The sequence below is a fragment of the Salvelinus sp. IW2-2015 genome, linkage group LG11 (genome assembly GCF_002910315.2).
Source record: "Salvelinus sp. IW2-2015 linkage group LG11, ASM291031v2, whole genome shotgun sequence".
Classification (NCBI taxonomy): domain Eukaryota; kingdom Metazoa; phylum Chordata; class Actinopteri; order Salmoniformes; family Salmonidae; genus Salvelinus; species Salvelinus sp. IW2-2015.
This window is the reverse complement of record NC_036851.1, coordinates 25,780,795-25,805,579: the sequence shown is the minus strand read 5'-3', so window position 1 is coordinate 25,805,579 and position 24,785 is coordinate 25,780,795. Positions and strand designations below refer to the sequence as shown.

Below are 24,785 nucleotides of genomic sequence, written 5' to 3'. Positions count from 1 at the left end.
ATTCATTCAGTAATGTAGTTATTAGCGGTCTATTGTGTGGAAGCATTCAGCTAATGTAGTTAGTTAGCGGTTCTATTTGTTGTGGAAGCATTCAAGCTAATGTAGTTAGTTAGCGGTCTTATTGTGTGAAGCATTCAGCTAAGTTAGTTAGTTAGCGGTCTATTGTGTGGAAGCATTCAAGCTAATGTATTAGTTAAGCGGTCTATTCAGTTCCCGCCTTCTAACTGACAACTAGAGAACAAAATGTTCTGCATCGGGAGGGAGGAGCTAACAGACAAGTTCTTTATACGGGCATCTGAGAGCAGACCCCCGCTTGCCTAGCAACACCTGACGGGAACAGACAGAATACATACCGGATCACAGAAAATACAAGACGTTGCAGTCATTCAATGGGAAGTGTTTTTACCTGTACCAAGTATCCAACGGTTTATTAACGACACGTTCTCTCTTCCAGAACAGTCAAGATGTTCCAAAACTTAATTAGACCCCAGTACTCTGAACACCGCGTCCTACGACGTTTAAATAACGTTGACATTACATTTCACCTTTGAGTCATTAGATTTGATTATATCATATTACAATGAGGATATTAACTTACCATTGCTTGTTCGATTTTATTGTCGATGGCCACACCAAACTGGCACCGAGAGAGCTGAAACACAAACATATTCAATTCCAGCTTTAACAATAAACATAGATTAATCAAACATTATAATGCATCGCCTGTAAAGACATCACTGCGGGTTGACAGATGTTTGACCCGGTGGTTATTAGATATCACTGGGGTTTAGACAGATGTTGACCCGGTAGGTATTAGATATCACTGGGGTTGACAGATGTTGACCCAGTGGTATTAGATATCACTGGGGCAGATGTTGACCCAGTGGGTATAGATATCACTGGGGTTTGGACAGATGTTGACCCGGTGGGTATTAGATATCACTGGGAGTTTAGACAGATGTTGACCAGGTAGGTATGTAGATATCACTGGGTTTTGATGTTGACCCCGTGGGTATTAGATATCACTTGGGCAGATGTGACCCAGTGGTATTAGAATCACTGGGGGGTTTAGACAGATGTTGACCGGTGGGTAATTAGATATCACTGGGGGTTGACAGATTTTGACCCAGGGGTATTAGATATCACTGGGGTTTAGCAGATGGTTTGGACCCGGTGGGTATTAGATATCACTGGGGTTAGACCAGATGTGGTGACCCGATGGTATTAATAATCACTGGGGGTTTAGACAGATGTTGACCCGGTGGTATTAGATATCACTGGGGGTTTAGACGATGTTGACCCGGGTGGGTATAGATATCACTGGGGTTTAGACAGGATGTTGACCGGTTGGTATGAGATTCATGGGGTTTAGACAGATGTGACCGGTGGTAATTAGATATCACTGGGGTTTGATGCTTGACCCGGTGGGTATTTAGAATCACGGGGTTAGACAGATGTTGACCCGGTGGGTATTAGATATCACTGGGTTAGACAGATGTTGACCCGGGTATATATCACACTTGGGTTTAGACAGATGTTGACCCGGTGGGTATTAGATATCACTGGGGTTTAGACAGATGTTGACCGTGGGTATTAGATATCCACTGGGGGTTTAGACAGATGTTGACCGGTGGGTATTAATATCACTGGGGTTAGACAGATTTGACCCGGTGGGTTATTAGATATCACTGCGGGTTTAGACAGATGTTGACCCGGTGGGTATTAGATATCACTGGGGTTTAGACAGTGTTGACCCGTGCGGTATTATATCACTGGGTTTAGACAGATGGTGACCCGGTGGTATTAGATATCACTGGGGGTTTAGACAGATGTTGACCGGTGGGTATTGATGATCACTGGGGTTGACAGATGTTGACCGTGGGGTATTAGATATCACTGGGGTTTAGACAGATGTTGACCCGGGGTGGTATTAGATATCACTGGGTTTAGACAGATGTTGACCCGTGGGTATTAGATATCACTGGGGTTGACAGATGTTACCGGTGCGTATTAGATATTCACTGGGTTTAGACAGATGTTGACCCGGTTGGATATCAGATATTCACTGGGGTTTAGACAGATGTTGACCCAGGGTATTAGATATCACTGGGGTTTGACAGATGTTGACCCATGGGTAGTTTAGATATCACGGGGGTTTAGACAGATGTTGACCCGGTGGGTTATTAGTATCACTGGGGGTTTGACAGATGTTGACCCCGTGGGTATAGATATCACTGGGGTTTTAGACAGCCTGTTGACCCGTAGGTATTAGATATCACTGGGGTTTGACAGATGCTTGACCGGTGGTGGATTAGATATCACTGGGGTTTAGACAGATTGTTGACCCGGTGGGTATTAGATATCACTGGGGTTTTGACAGATGTTGACCCAGTGGGTATTAGATATCACTGGGGTTTAGACAGATGTTGACCCGGTGGGTATTAGATATCACTGGGGTTTAGACAGATGTTGACCCGGTGGGTATTAGATATCACTGGGGTTGATGTTGACCCAGTGGGTATTAGATATCACTGGGGTTGATGTTGACCCAGTGGGTATTAATGAAGGTGCATTCTGAACTCTTAATAAACTGATTTCTGCCACGGACGCTTTTCCATCACATTAACGGACTGAATGAAGGAATGTACCACTATTACACTTTAATATATAGCTAGAAGATTATTATTGTTGGTGTTTAACTATCAGGTTATTGTTGTGGGGATTTAGCTACAAGGTTGTGGTTTAACTATCAGGTTATTGTTGTGGGGATTTACCTACAAGGTTGGGGTTTAACTATCAGGTTATTGTTGTGGGGCTTTCCCGACAAGGTTTATATAATGTTATGGTTCTAAATGATTTATAGTCAACACGATGCGGAAAAGTTTAACACTGCAGAGCTCATCAAGTTATGAAGCCCTCAATACTGCAGGGCAGCCTCAAGACCGCACCACATAAAAGCATATAAACATTCTCATCATCATTCCCATACATTGAAATCCAATTCAAACTGCCACGGTCCCATTCATTCAATGCATAGCCATATTCTATTGTCTTTGCAAATGAATGAATGAATGAATGAAAAGTTTGATAAATAAGCTAGGAAAACATTTTACCTATTGTCAAGCCTGACTGGAGTTGTCTCTTTTGCAAGCACAGATGACAGAAAAGAGATAGATAAATTCCTCAGTTGACAAACACCAACGTCCATCTCCACTGTATAAAATTGGGAATTCATTATTTTTTGTCCATTAACACCAAAAGGCAATACTTCAAATGTAGAAAATGTCCGGGTTAATAAAAGTAAAAAATATCCAAACAGAATTGTTAGAAATTCTGTTCTCTGGGCGATACAAGGTGGCAACCGGGGCAGCCCTGCTCATGTACCGACACGGAACAAAGAATAAGCACAGTGAGACTGACTAGCTCTGCTACGCTGGGAATCTGCAGCTCCTGTCTCAACTGCAGAAATTATGCCATTGGCGGAGAGAGACAACGCCCCCACCTGTGACCCAGCTTCATATGTAACTGTCCCGAACACTGCCATTCAAACACACAGAGAACATAGGAAGCAGCCCGGGACAGGATGAGGAGTTCTCACTGGGAAACCATTAGGAAACCTTTCTCCAATACTTCTTGTTTCTTAATTTAAAAAAAGTTATTGTCAGCTTCAACATTTGTCATCTTCATTGTAACTAAAATGCTAAAACAACTGTAGACCATGTATGAGCAGAATGAATGACTAATACAAGGGAAAGTCAGACCTGTTCAGGTACAGTAGACCAGAATGTGAAAATAGATGTTTTAAATAATATGACAGCCTATAGGACCCCTATTGGGTTAGGGCTATAGGGGATCCACTGCAGCGACAGGTGGGAGTTTTGACTCTATAGGTGTAACCATAAACAGTCTCCTGTTTGAAAACACCAACAAAAAAAACTTTGTGTAGAAATGCTAACTGTCGTCACAGAACAGATGGATCAGAAATAGAGCAGAGTGAAACGGGGCTAAGGAGTTAGTCACTAACCAACATGTAGCCTTATCAAATGAGAGACGCTAACAACCTAGATCCAAATATAAAAGGGCAGGTCCTGAACAACTGACATGGCCTCACCTCTAACAGACACAATCAATGTTCATCCTTATCTCAAATCTTCAATGTAAAACAATTGTCAATGTTCAGATAGTGTCTATCTATATAAAAGGGCTCATGCAGCTAGCCAAGCGTTAGTTGAAGGAATTACTGTCATGTTCAGATAGTGATCTTCCTATATAAAAGGGCTCTAAGAGCTAGCTAGCGTTATTAAAACCACAGTCAATGTTCAGGATAGGTGATCTATCCTATGTAAAAGGGCTCTAAGAGCTAGCGCGTTAATTAAGACCAACAGTCAAGCTATGTTCAGATATGATCTATCTATTATAAAAGAAGGCTCTACAGAGCTAGCACGTTATTAAACAACAGCAATGTTCAGAAGTGAGATACTATCCTGAATTAGAAAAGGGCTCTACAGCTGCAGCGTTATAAAACAACAGTCAGTGTTCAGATAGTGATCTTATCCGAGTAAAGGCTGGTCTCACAGAGCTAGCGCCCGGGGTTTATTTAAAAACAAACCAGGTTCAACAATGGTTCAGCATAGGAGCTTATCCTTATAAAAGGGCTCTACAGGAGTATCAGCGTATATACAAACAGACAGATCAAGCTGTTCAGATAGTGAATCTCTATCCTGATAATAAAGGGCTACAGAGTAGCAGCGGTATTAATAACAAACAAAGTCTTTCGATAGTGATCTATCCTATAAAAGGGTCTACCAGAGCTAGCAGCGTTATAAGAAACAAGTCAACTGTTCAGATAGTGATCTATCCTATATCAAAGGGCTCTACAGTAGCTAGCAGCGTTATTAAAACAAAGTCAATGTTCAGATAATTCTACAATATAAACACCGGGCTCTAGCAGAGCTCAGCAGCGCTATGCACAAACAACAGTCATCCAGATGTGATCTATCTATATAAAGGGTTACAGAGCTAGGCAGCGTTATTAAACAACACGCAATGTTCAATAGTGATCTAATGCCTATATAAATAGGTCGACAGAAGCTAGCAGCGTTATTAAAACACAGTCAAAGTTCATAGTGGACCTCTACTATATAATAAGGGTATACAAGCTAGGCAGCGTATTAAAACAACAGTCAATGTAGTTATAGGATTCAATCTATATAAAAGGAGTCTACAAGACTAGCAGCGGTATCTAAAAACACAGTCAATGTTCTAAGATGATCCTATCCTATATTACAAAGGTCTACAGAGATAGCAGCGTTATTAAAACAACAGTCAAGTGTCAGAGTAGTGATCTATCCTTATATAAGAGGGCTCTACAGAGCTAGCAGCGTTATAATAGCAACATCAATGTCCGATATGACTATCCTATTATAAAGGGCTCTACAGAGCTAGCAAGCGTTATTACACTAAACAGTCAACTGTTCAGGGATACGTGATCTGATCGCTATATAAAGGGCTCTCAGAGTAGCACTCCATTTAAACAACAACGTCAAATGTTCAGCATAGTGATCTACACTATATAAAAGGGCTTACATGAGTAGCAGCGCGTAAGTTCAAAAACAACAGTCAAATGTTCAGATAAGTGATCTATCCAATATATAAAGGCTCTAACAGAGCTAGCAGCGTTATTTAAACAAGTCAATGTTCAGATAGTGATCTATCCTATATAAAAGGCTCTACAGGAGCTAGCAAGCGTTATTAAAAACAACAGCATGTCAGATAGTGATCTATCCTATATAAAAGTGGCTACAGAGCTAGCCAGGTTATAAAACAACAGTTCAATGTTCAGCATAGTGATTATCCTATAGTAAAAGGGACTCACAGAGATAGCAGCGTTATTAAACAGCACAGTCAATGTTCCGAGATAGTGGATCTAGTCTATATAAAAGGGCCTACAGAGCTAGGCACGCGTTATTAACAGCAACAGTCAATGTGTCAGATAGTGATATTATATATAGAAGGCTGTCTAATCAGAGCTAGCAGCGTTAAAAAACAAACAGTCAATGGTTCAGATAGTGATTATCTATATAAAAAGCTCTTACAAGCTAGCAGCGTTATTAAACACAGTCACATGTTCAGATAGTGATTAGTCTATATACAAAGGGGCTCTAACAGAGCTAGCAGCGTTATTAAAGACAACAGTCAATGTTCAGTATAGTGATATCCTATATAAATAGGGCTTACAAGAGCTAGCGCGTTATTAAACACAACATGTTTTTCAGATAGTGATCTTCCTATATAAAAGGGCTCTACAGAAGCTAGACAGGTATCAAAACCAACAGCGTCAATTGTTGCAAGATAGGATCTATCCTATATGAGAAAGGGCTCTACAGAGCTAGCAAGCGTATATGAAAGCACAACAGTCAAGTGTTCAGATAAGTGCATCATCCTATAAAAGAAGGCTTACAGAGCAGCAGCGTTATAAAACAACAGTCAGTGTCAGATAGTGATCTACCATATTACAAAGGGTCTAAGAGCAGCAGGGTATTAAAACAACAGTCAATGTTCAGAAGTGATATCCTATATAAAGGGCTCTACAAGAGCTAGCAGCGTTATTACAACAACAGTCAATGTCAGATAGTGATCTATCCTATAAGAAGGGCTCACAGAGCACTAAGCGTTATTAAAACACGACAGCAATGTTCAGCATAGTGATCTATCTATATAAAAGGGCTCTACAGAGCTAGCAGCGTATTAAAAACCGAGTCATGTTTCAGATATGGATCTATGCCCTATATAAAGGGCTCTACACAGCTAGCAGCGTTATTATAAACAACAGTACAACTGTTCAGATAGTGAGTCTATCCATATAAAGGGGCTCTCGTACACGAGCTAGCAGCGTTATTAAAAAATCAAGTCAATGTTCAGATAGTGCATCTATCCTATACTAAAGGCTCTACAGAGCTAGCAGCGTTATTAAAACAACAGTCAATGTTTCCAGAATAGTGATCTATCCTATATAAAAGGGCTCTACAGAGCTAGCAGCGTTTGATTAAACAACAGTCAAGTCAGATAGTGATCTAGGCCTATATAAAAGGGCTCTACAAGCTTAGCAGCGTTATTTAAAACAACAGTCAATGTTCCAGAAGTGATCTAATCCTATAAAAAGGGCTCTACAGAGCTAGCACAGTTATTAAAACAACAGTCAAGTTCAGACTAGTGATCTAGCCTATATAAAAGGGCTCTACAGAGCTAGCAGCGTTATTAAAAACAACCGTCAATGTTCAGAGTGATCTCATCCTATAATAAAAAGGGCTCTAACAGAGCGAGCAGCGTTTATAAAACAACAGTCACATGATCAGAAGTGAAGCTAAGTCTATATAAAAGGGCTTCTACGCGCTAGCGACTGTTATTAAAACAACAGTCAATGTAGATAGTACTCTCCTAATAAAAGGGCTCTACAGACTAGCAGCGTTATTAAAACAAAAGTCAAGGTCAGATAGTGATCTATCCTATATAAAAGGGCTCTACACAGAGCTCGCAGCGGGTTATAAAAACACAGTCAATGTCAAGATAGTGATCTATCCTATATAAAAGGGTCTACAGAGCAGCAGCGTATTAAACAACAGTCAATGTTCAGATGTGATCTATCCTATATAAAAGGGCGTCTACACTAGGGTATAAACAACCTTGACTAAGGCTTCACAGCTTCTACCTATAAAAGGTCTACAGATGCATGCACGTTATTAAAAAAACAATGTCAAGCTTCAGATAGTGATGCTATCCATATAGAAAGGACCTTACAGAGCTAGCACGCGTTATAAAACAACAGTCATGTTCAGATAGTGATCTATCCTATATAAGGGCTCTACAGAGCTAGCAGCGTATTAAAACAACAGTCAATGTTCAGATATGACTCTATCCTATAAAAAGGGCTCTACAGAGCTAGCAGCGCTATTAAACACAACAGTCAATGTTCAGATAGTGATCGATCTCTATATAAAAGGGCTCTACAGAGCTAGCAGCGTTATTAAAAACAACATTCAATGTTCAGATAGTGATCTATCCTATATAAAAGGGCTCTCACAGAGCTAGCAGCGTTATTAAAACAACAGTCAATGTTCAGATAGTGATCTATCCTATATAAAAGGGCTCTACAGAGCTAGCAGCGTTATTAAAACAACAGTCAATGTTCAGATAGTGACTATCCTATATAAAAGGGCTCTAACAGAGCTAGCAGCGTTATTAAAAACAACAGTCATGTTCAGATAGTATCTATGCCTATATAAAAGGGCTTACAGAGCTAGCCAGCGTTATTAAACAACAGTCAATGTCAGATAGTGATCTATCCTATATAAAAGGGCTCTACAGAGCTAGCAGCGTTATTAAAACAACAGTCAATGTTCAGATAGTGATCTATCCTATATAAAAAAGGCTCTACAGAGCTAGCAGCGTTATTAAAAACAACAGTCAATGTTCAGATAGTGATCTATCCTATAAAAAGGGCTCTACAGAGCTAGCAGCGTTATTAAAACAACAGTCAATGTTCATGATAGTGATCTATCCTATATAAAAGGGCTCTAACAGAGCTAGCAGCGTTATTAAAACAACAGTCAATGTTCAGATAGTGATCTATCCTATATAAAAGGGCTCTACAGAGCTAGCAGCGTTATTAAAACAACAGTCAATGTTCAGATAGTGATCTATCCATATATAAAAGGCTCTACAGAGCTAGCAGCGTTATTAAAACACAGTCAATGTTCAGATAGTGATCTATCCTTATAAAGAGGGCTCTACAAGCTAGCAGCGTTATTAAAACAAACAGTCAATGTTCAGATAGTGATCTATCCTATATAAAAGGGTCTACAGAGCTAGCAGCGTTATTAAAACAACAGTCAATGTTCAGATAGTGACTATCCTATATAAAAGGCTCTACAGAGCTAGCAGCGTTATTAAAAAAACAGTCAATGTTCAGAAGTGATCTATCCTATATAAATAGGGCTCTACAGAGCTAAGCAGCGTTATAAAACAACAGTCAATGTCAGATAGTGATCTATCCTATATAAAAGGGCTCTACAGAGCTAGCAGCGTTATTAAAACAACAGTCAATGTTCAGATAGTGATCTATCCTATATAAAAAGGCTCTACAGAGCTAGCAGCGTTTTAAAACAACAGTCAATGTTCAGATAGTGATCTATCCTATATAAAAGGGCTCTACAGAGCAGCAAAGCGTATTAAAAACAACAGTCAATGTTCAGATAGTGATCTACTCCTATATAAAAGGGCTCTACAGAGCTAGCAGCGTTATTAAAACAACAGTCAATGTTCAGATAGTGATCTATCCTATAAAAAGGCTCTACAGACTAGCGCGTTATTAAAACAACAGTCATGTTCAGATAGTGATCTATCCTATATAAAAGGCTCTACAGAGCTAGCAGCGTTATTAAAACAACAGTCAATCGTCAGATAGTGATCTATCCCTATATAAAAGGGCTCTACAGAGCTAGCAGCGTTATTAAAAACAACAGTCAACTGTTCAGATAGTGATCTATCCTATAAAAGGGCTCTACAGAGCTAGCAGCGGTATTAAACAACAGTTCAATGTTCAGATAGTGATCTATCCTATATAAAAAGGGCTCTACAGAGCAGCAGCGTTATTAAAACAAACAGTCAATGTTCAGATAGTGATCTATCCTATATAAAAGGGCTCTACAGAGCTAGCAGCGGTTATTAAAACAACAGTCAATGTGTCAGATAGTGATCTATCCTATATAAAAGGCTCTACAAGAGCTAGCAGCGTTATATAAAACAACAGTCAATGTTCAGATAGTGATCTATCCTATATAAAAGGGCGTCTACAGAAGCTAGCAGCGTTATTAAAACAACAGTCAATGTTCAGCTAGAGATCTATCCTATATAAACAGGGCTCTACAGAGCTAGCAGCGTTATTAAAAACAACAGCAATGTTCAGATAGTGATCTATCCTATATAAAAGCTCTACAGAGCTAGCAGCGTTATTAAAAACAACAGTCAATTTGTTCAGATAGTGATCTATCCTTATATAAAAGGGCTCTACCAGAGCTAGCACGCGTATTAAAACAACAGTCAATGTTCAGATAGTGATCTATCCTATATAAAGGGCTCTACAAGCTAGCAGCGCGTATTAAAACAACAGTCAATGTTCAGATAGTGATCTATCCTATATAAAAGGGCTCTACAGAGCTAGCAGCGTTATTAAAACAACAGTCCAATGTTCAGATAGTGATCTATCCTATATAAAAAGGGCTCTACAGAGCTAGCAGCGTTATTAAAACAACAGTCAATGTTCAGATAGTGATCTATCCTATATAAAAGGGCTCTACAGAGCTAGCAGCGTTATAAAACAACAGTCAATGTTCAGATAGTGATCTATCCTATAATAAAAGGCTCTACAGAGCTAGCAGCGTTATTAAAACAACAGTCAATGTTCAGATAGTGATCTATCCTATATAAAAGGGCTCTACAGAGCTAGCAGCGTTATTAAAACAACAGTCAATGTCAGATAGTGATCTATCCTATATAAAAGGGCTCTACAGAGCTAGCAGCGTTATTAAAACAACAGTCAATGTTCAGATAGTGATCTATCCTATATAAAAGGGCTCTACAGAGCTAGCAGCGTATTAAAAACAACAGTCAATGTTCAGATAGTGATCTATCCTATATAAAAGGGCTCTACAGAGCTAGCAGCGTTATTAAAACAACAGTCAATGTTCAGATAGTGATCTATCCTATATAAAAGGGCTCTAGCAGCGCTAGCAGCGTTATAAAACAACAGTCAATGTCAGATAGTGATCTATCCTATAATAAAAGGGCTCTACAGAGCTAGCAGCGTTATTAAAACAACAGTCAATGTCAGATAGTGATCTATCCTATATAAAGGCTCAAGAGCTAGCAGCTTATTAAAACAACAGTCAATGTTCAGATAGTGATCTATCCTATATAAAAGGGCTCTACAGAGCTAGCAGCGTTATTAAAACACAGTCAATGTTCAGATAGTGATCTATCCTATATAAAGGGCTCTACAGAGCTAGCAGCGTTATTAAAACAAACAGTCAATGTTCAGATAGTATCTATCCTATATAAAAGGGCTCTACAGACTAGCAGCGTATTAAAACAACAGTCAATGTTCAATAGTGATCTATCCTATATAAAAGGGCTCTACAGAGCTAGCAGCGTTATTAAAACAACAGTCAATGTTCAGATAGTGATCTATCCTATATAAAAGGCTCTACAAGACTAGCAGCGTTTATAAAACAACAGTCAATGTTCAGATAGTGATCTATCCAATAAAAGGCTCTACAGAGCTAGCAGCGTTATTAAAACAACAGTCAATGTTCAGATAGGATCTATCCTATATAAAAGGCTCTACAGAGCTAGCAGCGTTATATAAAACAACAGTCAATGTTCAGATAGTGATCTATCCTATATAAAAGGGCTCTACAGAGCTAGCAGCGTTATTAAAACAACAGTCAATGTTCAGATATGATCTATCCTATATAAAAGGGCTCTACAGAGCTAGCAGCGTTATTAAAACAACAGTCATATGTTCAGCGACTGTGCTCTAACTGTAAAACTCCTTTGTAACTCTGGATCAGCTTCTGTGCTGTTGGTTCAGCTGGCGATCACAGATTGTTAGTGAATACATGGGAACATTTTGTACTCAGTTGTAAAATCAGACGAGGATCCTTCGATGGTTTGATCTTATGCAAATATGAACACTCGTGCTGAGCGATTATCCAACATTTCAGTAATTTTCGGTTTTCAAACAACTAAATTGGCCGACGTCAGTTCAATTATTTTAATTGCATTCTTAGTTTTTCTTCTTCGTGAACTCGATAGATAAAATCAGATCCGCATGAACTGTGTGATGATTCTCTTTGTCTCTGTCTGTCTCTCTGTCGTGTGTGGAGCAATCCCCTGCCTCGCCTGAGCCACCCTGTCTCTTCTCATCAGCTCTGTCGAATGCGTGCACACACACACGCACCTAAGCACGACACACAAGAACTCACACACACACCACTAAGAGCACGACACCTGAGAAGCACACACACAACAAAAAAACAGCACAGAACATGGTCTCAGCTCACGTATACAATGACTAACCCTAATGTTCTTTTATGCTACCGCTCCACCAACCCCAACTGCCCCATACCTAACCCCCCCACACGATGCCCCATACCTAACCCCTCCCACACGATGCCCCTACCTAACCCCCCACACGATGCACCAGAATGAACCCTGTGGTACCCCCTAGAGACTGCCAGAGGACCGGACAACTAACATGCCCTCGATTTGACACACTGAACTCTATCTGAAGAGTAGTTGTGAACCAGGCGAGGCAGTCATTTGAGAAACCAAGGCTATTGAGTCTGCCGATAAGAAACGGTGATTGACAGTCGAAAGCCTTGGCCAGGTCGATGAAGACGCTGCACAGTACTGTCTTTTATTGATGGCGGTTATGATATCGTTTAGTACCTTGAGCGTGGCTGAGGTGCACCCGACCTGAGCTCGGAAACCGGATTGCACGCGGAGAAGGTACGGTGGGATTCGAAATGGCCACTGATCTGTTTATTAACTTGGCTTTCAAAGACTTTAGAAAGGCAGGGCAGTATGGATATAGGTCTGTAACAGTCTAGGGTGTCACCCCCCTTGAAGAGGGGATGACCGCGGCAGCTGTCCAATCTTAGGGATCTCGGACGAACGAAAGAGAGGTTGAACAGACTGGTAATAGGGGTTGCAACAATGGGCGCGGATAATTTTAGAAAGAGAGGGTCCAGATTGTATGCCCAGCTGATTGTGTACTGGTAGGTTTTGTAGCTCTTTCAGAACATCTGCAATCTGGATTTGGGTGAAGGAGAAGCTGGGGAGGCTCGGGCAAGTAGCTGCGAGGGGTGCGGAGCTGTTGGCCGGGGTTGGGGTAGCCAAGAGGAAAGCCGTAGAGAAATGCTTATTGAAATTCTCGATTATCGTGGATTTATCGGTGGTGACTGTGTAACATGCATGAAACCAAGGCTTTTTCGATTACAGAAGTCAACAAATGAGAGTGCCTGGGGACACGCAGGGCCTGGGTTAGCCTCCACATCACCCGAGGAACAGAGGAGGAGTAGGATGAGGGTACGGCTAAAGGCTAGCAAAGACCTGCCTTGTTGATCGTGTTGTTTAGGCAGAGCATCAGTTTATTACAGACAGACTTCTCCACATCTTAGCTACTACTGCATCAATATGTTTTGACCATATCAGTTTACAATCTAGGGTTACTCCAAGCAGTTTAGTCACCTCAACTTGCTCAATTTCCACATTATTTATTACAAGACTTAGTTGAGGTTTACGGTTTAGTGAGTGTTTTGTTCCAAATACAATGCTTTTAGTTTTAGAAATATTTAGGGCTAACTTATTCCTTACCACCCACTCTGAAACTAACTGCAGCTCTTTGCTAAGTGTTGCAGTCATTTCAGTCGCTGTAGTAACTGACGTGTATAGTGTTGAGTCATCCGCATACATAAACACTCTGGCTTTACTCAAAGTCAGTGGCATGTCATTAATAAAAATTGAAAAAAGCAAGGGGCCTAAACAGCTACCCTGGGGAATTCCTGATTCTACCTAGATTATATTTGAGAGGCTTCCATTAAAGAACACCCTCTGTATTCTGTTAGACAAGTAACTCTTTATCCACATTATAGCAGGGGGTGTAAAGCCATAACACATACGTTCTTCCAGCAGCAGACTATGATCAATAAAGTCAAAAGCTGCACATAAGTCAGCCCCCACAATCATTTTATCATCAATTTCTCTCAGCCAATAATCAGTAATTTGTGTAAGTGCTGTGCTTGTTGAGTGTCCTGCCCTATAAGCGTGCTGAAATTCTGTTGTCAATTTGTTTACTGTGAAATAGCATTGTATCTGGTCAAACACAATTTTCCCCAGAAGTCCAATTTGTAAGTCGCTCTGGATAAGAGCGTCTGCTAAATGACTTAAATGTAAATGTAAATGTAAGTTTACTAAGGGTTGGTAACAGGCTGATTGGTCGGCTATTTGAGTCAGTAAAGGGGGCTTTACTATGCTTGGGTAGCAGAATGACTTCAGCTTCCCTCCAGGCCTGAGGGCACACACTCTCTTGTAGGCTTAAATTTAAGTTGTGGCAATATCGTCTGCTATTATCCTCAGTAATTTTCCATCCAGATTGTCAGAACCTGGTGGTTTGTCATTGTTGATAGACAACAATAATTTTCACCTTTTCCACACTGACTTTACAGAATTCAAAAGTACAATTCTTGTCTTTCATAATTTAGTCCAATATACTTGGATGTGTAGTGTCAGTGTTTATTGCTGGCATGTCATCCCTAAATTTGCTTATCTTGCCAATGAAAAAGTCATTAAAGTAGTTTGACATATCAGTGGGCTTTGTGAGCCATCTGATTCAATGAATGGAGCCGAGTTGGCTTTTTCCCCCKAAAAAWTAATTTAAGGTGCCCCAAAGCTTTATACTATCATTCTTTATCTAATTTATCTTTGTTTCATAGTGTAGTTTKTTTTTATTTATTTTTTCTTTAGTTTAGTCACATGATTTCTTAATTTGCAGTACATTTGCCAATCAGTTGGGCTGCCAGACTTAATTGTCATACCTTTTTCGTCATCTCTCTCAATCATACAATTTTTCAATCCTTCATCAATCCAAGGGGATTTAACAGTTTTAACAGTCATTTTCTTAATGGGTGTTTATTAGTAACTGGAATAAGTAGTTTCATAAATGCGTCAAGTGCAGCGTCTGGTTGCTCCTCATTACACACCACAGACCAGCACATATTCTTTACATCAACAACATATGAATCACTACAAAACTTATTGTATGACCTCTTATACACTATATTAGGCCCAGCCTTTGGCACTTTGGTTTTCATAGATATGGCTATTATATTGCGATCACTACATCCTATGAATTTGGATAATTTGTTATCCAAGATGGCGAGGCAGTAAGATGTTTTTGTTATTGTGCCATGTAAATATTCAGTCTTTTTCYTTTTTGTTGTATACATTTCAATGTCTTTTTTTCCATTTTCAAATTAAATATACCTTCCTGCAACCCGCCTCAACCAATGTGGTAAAGATCTGATATTTTTTTGAACTTTTAAATGGAACCTCCATCAGAAGCTAGCCATCAGAAGTTAGCCAGCTAATTAGCTACTAGCTATTTAGTCATTGTTAGCCAGTGCTAGCGGTCTTTACCTTTAGCACGGACACCAGCCGCTTTAGCCCGGATAATACCTGCCAGTCTGGCGATACTCAGCTGAGCATATCAGATTGCTTTTTTCCCCTACATCACCGGATTCCTGCCGCAAGCTCTGGACCATTACACCGGATCTTCGCATCTAGGGTTAGGGTTACCGAGTGGCTATTGTGGCTAACGCCCTTGTTCAGAAGCATACACCAGTTAGTCCTGAGCTAGCCTCATGCTAGGCCCATCTCCCGGCTAGCAAACGGTACACCAACTACCCTCTTGCCAATTTGGCCTGGACCCTTTGTCGACACGGAGCCCGCCGATCCATCACAACTGGCCCGCTCACTTCCTGAACACGGTCTCCCGCTGCCGGGCGTAGTAATCGACTACCGAACAGCTCCGCTTCATCTATTGCTGCTCATTGGACCCATGATCACTCGGTACACAGCTGATGCCTGCTGGACTGTTCATTAACACTGTACCTCATTTTGTGTATCTGTCGGCCACAGCCTCGAAATCAGGCCCTGTGTGTAGCTAACTGACCCTCTCTGCACCATTTAATCGCCATTTACCGTTGTTGTGGTCTTAGCTGTTGACCCGTTGTTGTCTCACCCGTGTTTCTTAGCTCTCCAATCAACACCTGTGATTGCTTTATGCCTCTCTCTAATGTCAATATGCTTGTATACTGTTGTTTAGGGCAGCTCTCATCGGTTTAATTTACTGTGGAGCCCCTAGTGCTGCTCAACATGCCTCAGATAGCCCCTTGCCCACCCCCACACATGCGGAGACCGCACCTAGCTTACTGGAGCCCTCAGAGTGCAACCTCTCTCATCGTCACTCAATGTCTAGGTTTACCCCACTGTACTCGCTCCCTACCATACCCTTGTCTGTACCCTATGACCTGAATCTACCCTACCACGCCCAGAAATCGGCTCCTTTTATTCTCTGTTCCCAACGCACTAGACGACCAGTTCTTTTAGCCTTTAGCCGTACCCTCATCCTACTCCTTTCTGTTCCTCTGGTGATGTAGAGGTTGACCCAGGCCCTGTGCGTCCCCAGGCGCTCTCATTTGCTGACTTTTGCAACCGTAAAAGCCTTGGGTTCATGCATGTTAACATCAGAAGCCTCCTCCCTAAGTTTGTTTACTCACTGCTTTAGCACACTCCGCCAACCCTGATGTCCTAGCCGTGTCTGAGCCCTGTAGGAAGGCCACCAATTCTGAAATGTTCATCCCCAATTACAACATTTTCCATCAAGACAGAACTGGTAAAGGGGGAAGAATTGCATCTACTGTAGAGATAGCCTGCAGAGTTCTGTCATACTATCCAGGTCTATGTTCGAACTTCTAATTTTAAAAATCCATCTCTCCAGAAATAAGTCCCTCACTGTTGCCGCTTGTGATAGACCCTCAGCTCCCAGCTGTGCCCTGGACGCCATATGTGAATTGATTGCCCCCCCATCTATCGTCAGAGTTCGTACTGCTAGGTGACCTAAATTGGGATATGCTTCACATCCCGGCCATCCTACAATCTAAGCTAGATGCCCTCAATCTCACACAAATTATCAAAGAACCTACATGTACAACCCCAAATCCGTAAACATGGGCACCATCATAGATATCATCCTGAACAACTTGCCTCTAAATACACCTCTGCTGTTTTCAATCAGGATCTCACGATCACTGCCTCATTGCCTGAGTCAGTTATGGGTCCGCGGTCAAACGACCACCCCTCATCACTGTCAAACGCTCCCTAAAACACTTCTGCGAGCAGGCCTTTCTAATCGACCTGGCCCGGGTATCCTGGAAGAATATTGACCTCATCCCATCAGTAGAGGATGCCTGGTTGTTCTTAAAAAGTGCTTTCCTCATCATCTTAAATAAGCATGCCCCATTCAAAAAATGTAGAACTAAGAAAGATATAGCCCTTGGTTCACTCCAGACCTGACTGCCCTTGAAGCAGCACAAACAACCCTGTGGTGTACTGCACTAGCATTGAATAGTACCAGCGATATGCAGCTTTTCAGGGAATCAGGAACAATACACCTCAGCAGCTAGGAAAGCAAAGGCTATGCTTTTTCAAACAGAAATTTGCATCCTGCAGCACTAATTCCAAAAAGTTTTGGGACACTAAAGTCCATGGAGAATAAGAGCACCTCCTCCCAGCTGCCCACTGCACTGAGACTAGGAAACACTGTCACCACTGATAAATCCAAGATAATCGAGAATTTCAATAAGCAATTCTCTACGGCTGGCCATGCTTTCCACCTGGCTATCCCTACCCCGGCCAACAGCTCTGCACCCCCCGTAGCAACTTGCCCAAGCTCTCAAACACCATAGTGGCTGGCGTTAACAAATTGTTGGACATCTATGAACACACTGTCATACATCACTGCAACGAGCCGTCACATTGATGAGAAGTGGGACATGGAAGTCTCATGTACTGACAACTGAGAACATGTAGAATGACAGACCAGAGAACCTAACACGGCATTAACTACCATTGTTGCTGGTGGGTGGGGGACAGCAGCAAGGTGAGCACGGTTTGTTAGGTGCCAGGACTGTGGTAGACTGAACGGAGCATCTGTAAAGTAGCCAGGTCTGTGGTAGACTGAACTGAGCCGTCTGGTAGGTAGCCAGGACTGTGGTAGACTGAAACTGAGCCATCTGTAAAGTAGCTAGGATGTGGGTAGACTGAACTGAGCCATCTGGTAGGTAGCTAGGACTGTGGTAGACTGAACTGAGCCGTCTGGTAGGTAGCCAGGACTGTGGTAGACGGATCTGAGCCGACTGGTAGGTAGCCAGGACTGTGGTAGACTGAACTGAGCCATATGTAAAGTAGCCAGGACTGTGGTAGACTGAACTGAGCCATCTGGTAGGTAGCCAGGACTGGGGTAGACTGAACTGAGCCATATGTAAAGTAGCCAGGACAGTGGTAGACTGAACTGAGCCATATGTAAGTAGCTAGGACCGTGGTAGACTGATCTGAGCCGACTTGTTAGGTAGCTAGGACTGGGGTAGACTGAACTGAGCCATATGTAAAGTAGCCAGGACTGTGGTAGACTGAACTGAGCCGACTGTTAGGTAGCTAGGACTGTGGTAGACTGAACTGAGCCGTCTGTAAGTAGCCAGGACTGTGGTAGACTGAACTGAGCCATCTGTAAAGTAGCAGGACAGTGGTAGACTGAACTGAGCCGTCTGTAAAGTAGCTAGGACTGTGGTAGACTGAACTGAGCCATCTGTAAAGTAGCTAGGACAGTGGTAGACTGAACTGAGCCATCTGTAAAGTAGCCAGGACTGTGGTAGACTGAACTGAGCCATCTGTTAGGTAGCTGACTGTGGTAGACTGAACTGAGCCGTCTGGTAGGTAGCAGGGCTGTGGTAGACTGACTGAGCCGACTGTAAAGTAGCCAGGACAGTGGTAGACTGAACTGAGCCGTCTGTTAGGTAGCCAGGACTGTGGTAGACTGAACTGAGCCATCTGAAAGTAGCTAGGACTGTGGTAGACTGAACTGAGCCATCTGTAAAGTAGCCAGGACTGTGGTAGACTGAACTGAGCCGACTGTTAGGTAGCTAGGACAGTGGTAGACTGATCTGAGCCGTCTAAGTAGCCAGGACTGTGGTAGACTGAACTTAGCCATCTGTTAGGTAGCTAGGACCGTGGTAGACTGAACTGAGCCATCTGTTGGTAGCCAGGACTGTGGTAGACTGAACTGAGCCATCTGTAAAGTAGCCAGGTCTGTGGTAGACTGAACTGCATTGCCCCGAGCGGTCATATCAATGTACAGTACCAGTCATATCAACATACAGTACCAGTCAAAAGTCTAGAAACACCTATTCATTCAAGGGTTTTCTTTATTTTGACATATTTTCTACATTGTAGAATAATAGTGAAGAAATCAAAACGATGAAATAACACATAAGGAATCATGTAGCATGCCCCAAAAAGTTTTAAACAATCAAAACATATTTTACATTTTAGATTCTTCAAAGCAGCCACCCTTTGCCTTGATGACAGCTTTGCCCACGCTTGGCATTCTCTCAACCAGCTTCATGAAGTAGTCATCTGGAATGCATTTCAATTAACCGGTGTGCCTTGTTAAAAGGTAATTTGTGGAATTTCTTTCCTTCTTAATGCATATGATCCAATCAGTTGTGTTGTGACAAGGTGGGGGGGGGGGTTATACAGAAGATGGTCTTTTACCAAATAGGGCTAAGTCCATATTATGGCAAGAACAGCTCAAATAAGCAAAGAGAAATGACAGTCCATCATTACTTTAAGACATGAAGGTTAATCAATTCTGACAAATTTCAAGAACTTTGAACGTTTCTTCAAGTGCAGTCGCAAAAACCATCAAGCGCTATGATGAAACTGGCTCTCATGAGGACCGCCACAGGAAAGGAAGTCCCAGATTTATCTGCTGCAGAGGATAAGTTCATTAGAGTTACCAGCCTCAGAAATTGCAGCCCAAATAAATGCTTCACAGTTCAAGTAACAGACATCTCAACATCAACTTTTCAAGAGGAGACTGCGTGAATCAGGCCTTCATGGTCAAATTGCTGCAAAGAAACACTACTAAAGGACACCAATAAGAAGAAGAGACTTGCTTGGGCCAAGAAACACGAGCAACCGACATTAGACCGGTGAAAATTCTGTCCTTGGTCTGATGAGTCGAAATTAGATTTTTTAAAACATTTTTTGGTCTTTGTGAGACGCAGAGTAGATGAACGGATGATCTCCACATGTGCAGTTCCCACTGTGAAGCATGGAGAAGGTGGTGTGATGGTGCTTTGCTGGTGACACTGGTAGATGGCTACAACAGCATTCTGCAGCAATACGCCATCCCATCTGGTTTACGCTTAGTGGGACTATCATTTGTTTTTCAACAGGACAATAACCCAACACACCTCCAGGCTGTGTAAGGGCTGTTTGACCAATAAGGAGCGTGATGGAGTGCTGCATCAGATGACCTGGCCTCCACAATCACCGACCCTCAACCAATTGAGATGGTTTGGGATGAGTTGGACCGCAGAGTGAAGGAAAGCGAGCCAACAAGTCCTCAGCATATGTGGGAACTTCTTCAAGACTGGGAAAAGCATTCTCATGAAGCTGGTTGAGAGAATGCCAAGAGTGTGCAAAGCTGTCATCAAGGCAAAGGGTGGCTACTTGAAGAATCTCAAATATTTTTTTGATTTGTGTACACTTTTTGGTTACTACACGATTCCATGTGTTTTTCATAGTGTTGATGTCTTCACTATTATTCTGCAATGTAGAAAGTAGTACAAATAAAGAAAAAGTCTGGAATGAGTAGGTGTCCAAACTTTCGACTGGTACTGTGGTGTGTGTATTTTTATACAGTGGGGCAAAAAAGTATTTAGTCAGCCACCAATTGTGCAAGTTCTCCCACTTAAAAAGATGAGAGAGGCCTGTAATTTTCATTATAGGTAAACTTCAACTATGACAGGCAAAATGAGAGAAAAAATCCAGAAAATCCATTGTAGGATTTTTAATTGAATTTATTTGCAAATTATGGTGGAAAGTAAGTATTTGGTCAATAACAAAAGTTTTCCACCATAATTTGCAAATAAATTCATAAAAAATCCTACAATGTGATTTTCTGGATTTTTCTTCTCATTTTGTCTGTCATAGTTGAAGTGTACCTATAATGAAAATTACAGGCCTCTCTCATCTTTTTAAGTGGGAGAACTTGCACAATTGGTGGCTGACTAAATAATTTTTTGCCCCACTGTATGTGTGTATATATATAATATAATACTAATATAATACTATAATACTAATAATAATAATACTATGAAATTGTGAAAATGATGATAATGCCCTTTTAGTGTAAGAGCTGTTTGAAAAGACCGCCTGAAATGTCAGCCTGTTTTGGTAGGATGGAGTTTTGGCCTGCCTGGTGACATCACCAGGCGGTATATTAGTTAATAGACCAATAAGAAAGAGTTCCAAACCTCTCTTCCAATAACAGCTAGTTCTCAGTTGTCTTCCCCTCCCCACTCAGACCAGTCAGTCCTGGCAAAGTTCTTGCTTGAGAAATTGCAGAAACTTTTGCTAAGAAGCTATTTGTTTATTTTTTAGCATTTTAAATGTAAAACTATCCCAATAAGGTAGGCCGACTTAACTGTTACCCAGAAACGGCTGCATTGGACCTTTAAAGCAGTCTGATGTCATATAGACTCAGCCATCTTCAACAATTCTAATTCCAACACAGAGACCATCCATCCATCCTTACCTGTCCTCCTCTCCATCTGCAGACTGTGTCCTCAGGCTTGCAGCAGCGGCCACTAAGGCACTGGCATCTCCAGCCATCCCCATGCTCTTCATGGAGCTGCCCCCTCCTGCAGCCCCCAGCCGGGGCAGCGTCAGCAGGGACTGGTGTTGAAACAGCAGCCTCTGGGCATCCTCCAGCTGGGATGCCGTTAGGGTGGGGATGCTTCCCCCGTACAGAGCCCCGCTTTGGGCCAGGCTGGTGTGGCTGAGGGGCACCCCGTGAGTCAGGAGGGGCTGGAGGTCGGCTCGGAGTGTGGTCACGAAAGGGGCGGAGGGGTGCTGGTGCAGCTGCTGAGCTGGGAGGTTCTGGAGCTGACTCTGAAGGGGTTGAGGGACAGCGGCCGGGCCAGGCATGGACACCCCAAGAGAGCCAGGGTGTGGGGGGAGGACCTGGGACTGGAGAGGAGCCGTAGGCTGGATGAAGTCTGGAGGCCGGCTGCCTGTCTGGCTCACTAGCCCCGCTGGGAGCTGGGGCGTGGGGTAGCCTGTCTGTGCAAGCTCCATATCATAGGGCATCTGCTGGGGCATGGCCTGACTCCGAGCGCCCTGGGCATTCACCTGGGGGGCTGCTGGTAGAGTWCCATGGGGGACCATGCTGGTCTGCTGCAACAGGAGAGGGTTAGGGTCCTGAGGGACCATGTGGGCCTGCTGAGAGTTCTGGACAGTCTCAGGGCTGGTGTAGTCCTGGTGCTGGTATGGCTGCAAGATCTGGGGTGCCACTGCTCCCATCTCTGTGCCTCCGTATTGGACAACACCGGCCACCACACTTCCATTCCCTGCTTGGCTCTCTGGGCCGGCAGCGCTGGGTGCAGGGGCTGGGTCAGAAGTGGGCACGGCAGGGGGAACCTCCTTCTCATAGTACTCTGTACACATCCATCTTCCCTTGCGGAACGGCTCTGAGTTAGAGTCCAGCTTCACCACTCTGAAGCGAGACCCCGGAGGGGCTTGGGTCTGAGTCTGTTGTGTCTGGGTGCTGGAGGTCACAGGTGCTGCCACTGCTACTGACACCCCGATCTGAGTGCTATTGGTGGGCCCTGTGCCTCCAGGGAGAGCCCCTAGTCCACTGGATGTCCCTTGCCGGCCTCCACTACTGTCAAAGATTATAGGGCCCGCAGGGGGAGGGACACCACTACCACTGACTATGGATGACACATCCATGCCTGGCCCAGCAGTGATGGTAACAGAGAACTGGGCGGTGGTATTCTCCACCATATCCTGCCCCACCTGGGTCTGATTGGGCTCAGCCATTTCAGAGGAACTCCCCCCTGCCACTGAGACAGTAAAGGCTGCTGGCACCACATTCTCTTGCAGATTATGCACAGTCCCATTCACCATGTTACCAGGCTGCGGAGGGCCCTGAGGCTGCAGGGGTTCGCACGGAGGGTCCTGGGGTAAGGAGTGAGGGTTCAGGGGTTCGTTAGGGGACGCTGCGCCTGGGGTCTCCACCCCATGGGGGCTGTTCAGGGTCTCGTCCGAGGAGCTCCTCTCAGGGACGCCGGTGTCCCGAGATACGGACACTTCCTGTATTTCAGAGGAGGACAGGTCCTCTGTGTGGGATTCATCCATGTCATCATAACTCTCTGTGTCATCCGCTATGCTGTTGTTGGTGCTAACAGAGACCTGGGCCGGGGTCACGCTAGTTATCTGGAAGCCACTCTTCTTTTTCACCTGAGACCCGGACTGGGGGAGGTTAAGGCTCAGGGGTTGGTGGTGCGGCCCAGGGGAGGAGGACCCAGCCTGGCTAGTTGACTGATAATCATCAGTGGGAATTACATTACTGCTACCTGCAGAAGACCCTGATGCACCGCCACTACCGGTGGTGTTACTGCTTCTTCTATTGTGGAAAGACATCTTCCTAGACCCAGAGGAATCTCCTGAAAAGTCCTGTTGATGCATTTTGTGACCAACACGAAGCCAGTAACAGGGCAAAGAAGTGGCTAGCTGTGTAGCTACTAATGCTAGATGGTTGTTATAGCCAGGCATAAATAACGTTAGCTAGTGACGTTAATGTAGTCAGAGGTTAGCTAGCTAATAGTTACCTAATAGTTAGCCAACGGTGGCTAACGTAAGCAAGGTGACAGTCCCACAATAAATCACAACAAAGCAGGGACGTCGATGTTATTTTCTGTTTTCAGTAGTTGAGCACTTCACTCTGACTTCGTCTATTAAGCTGTCGATAATTAAGTGAATGCGAATTACTAATGTTAGCTCAGACATGGCCAGAACAACCAAGCTAACTTAGCTATGTTTTATAGCTAGCTGAAATGTAAACTACGAAGAGGCGCTTATAGAAACGTTTAAACAACACCAAACATATCTTAAATATAATATGAATATCTAACTGGAATAAATAATTTGACGTGAATATTATAACGTTAGTGCCAAATTCAGCGTCAGAAGCTATGTCGTAAGAGATCACCTCCATCGATGGCATCACCAGACGATGAGTCTTATCTCCTAGACTCTGGTTTGTTGTTGGAGAATTCAGTCAGACACCCATCACTGGATAAACATCCTCTTAGCACATAAACTTGTTTGAATCCATCTCGACGGTTTCTAGTTAGTGTCGTTGTAWCCTCATCATCCTCTCGCTTGGCCCCTTTGACACAGGCGCAGGACACAACTTTAGCTACCTAGCTAGCTCACTCTGACGACGAGAAGAGGGAAGGACATGCAAACATAGCTACTGCGCATGCCCTCAACTAGCTGTCGAAGTGGCGAGCTGAAAGAACATTTGCTTTCGCTAGGTTCCGCTACCAGTCGGTCCCTGTAATGACCTCAACATAAATACCTTTACGAGATGTAACTCTGTGCTTCCCACTCACATAAAATGACAACAAATGTTCATATAATAAGACATTTAGCAGACGCTTTTATCCAAATGAGCTTAGACATGCGTGCAGAAATCTTATGTATGTGGACCTGGGAATCAAACGCATTACCAGGCGTTACAAGCACCATGCTCTAACAACTGCGCTACACAGGAATCCAAGACTGGTTGGTTAGTGTTAGACTGCAGGTTAGCAGCAGCAGTGAACATTAAATACTTTACAAATATAAATGCAACCATTTCGAATATTTTACTCAGCTACAGTTCTTAAGGAAATCAGTCAATTGAAATAAATTCATTTAACCCTAATCAATGGATTTCACAGGACTGGGAATACAGACATGCATCTGTTGGTCACCTTAAATAAAAAAGTAGGGGCGTGGAATAGAAAACCAGTCAGTATCTGGTGTGACCACCA

At 42.9% G+C, this 24,785-nt stretch overlaps 1 protein-coding gene across 1 annotated transcript; it reads right to left on the bottom strand.

Moving 5' to 3' along the window:
- Positions 1-317: 317 nt before the first annotated feature.
- LOC111970589 (TSC22 domain family protein 1) lies at positions 318-24,246 on the bottom strand. Its single transcript, XM_070445827.1, has 4 exons — positions 23,957-24,246; positions 21,500-23,421; positions 599-652; positions 318-327 (listed from the first exon to the last, which is right to left on the bottom strand). The coding sequence occupies exons 1-4, from the start codon at positions 23,969-23,971 to the stop codon at positions 318-320; spliced, it is 2,001 nt and encodes a 666-aa protein (XP_070301928.1). The 5' UTR covers positions 23,972-24,246.
- Positions 24,247-24,785: the final 539 nt, after the last annotated feature.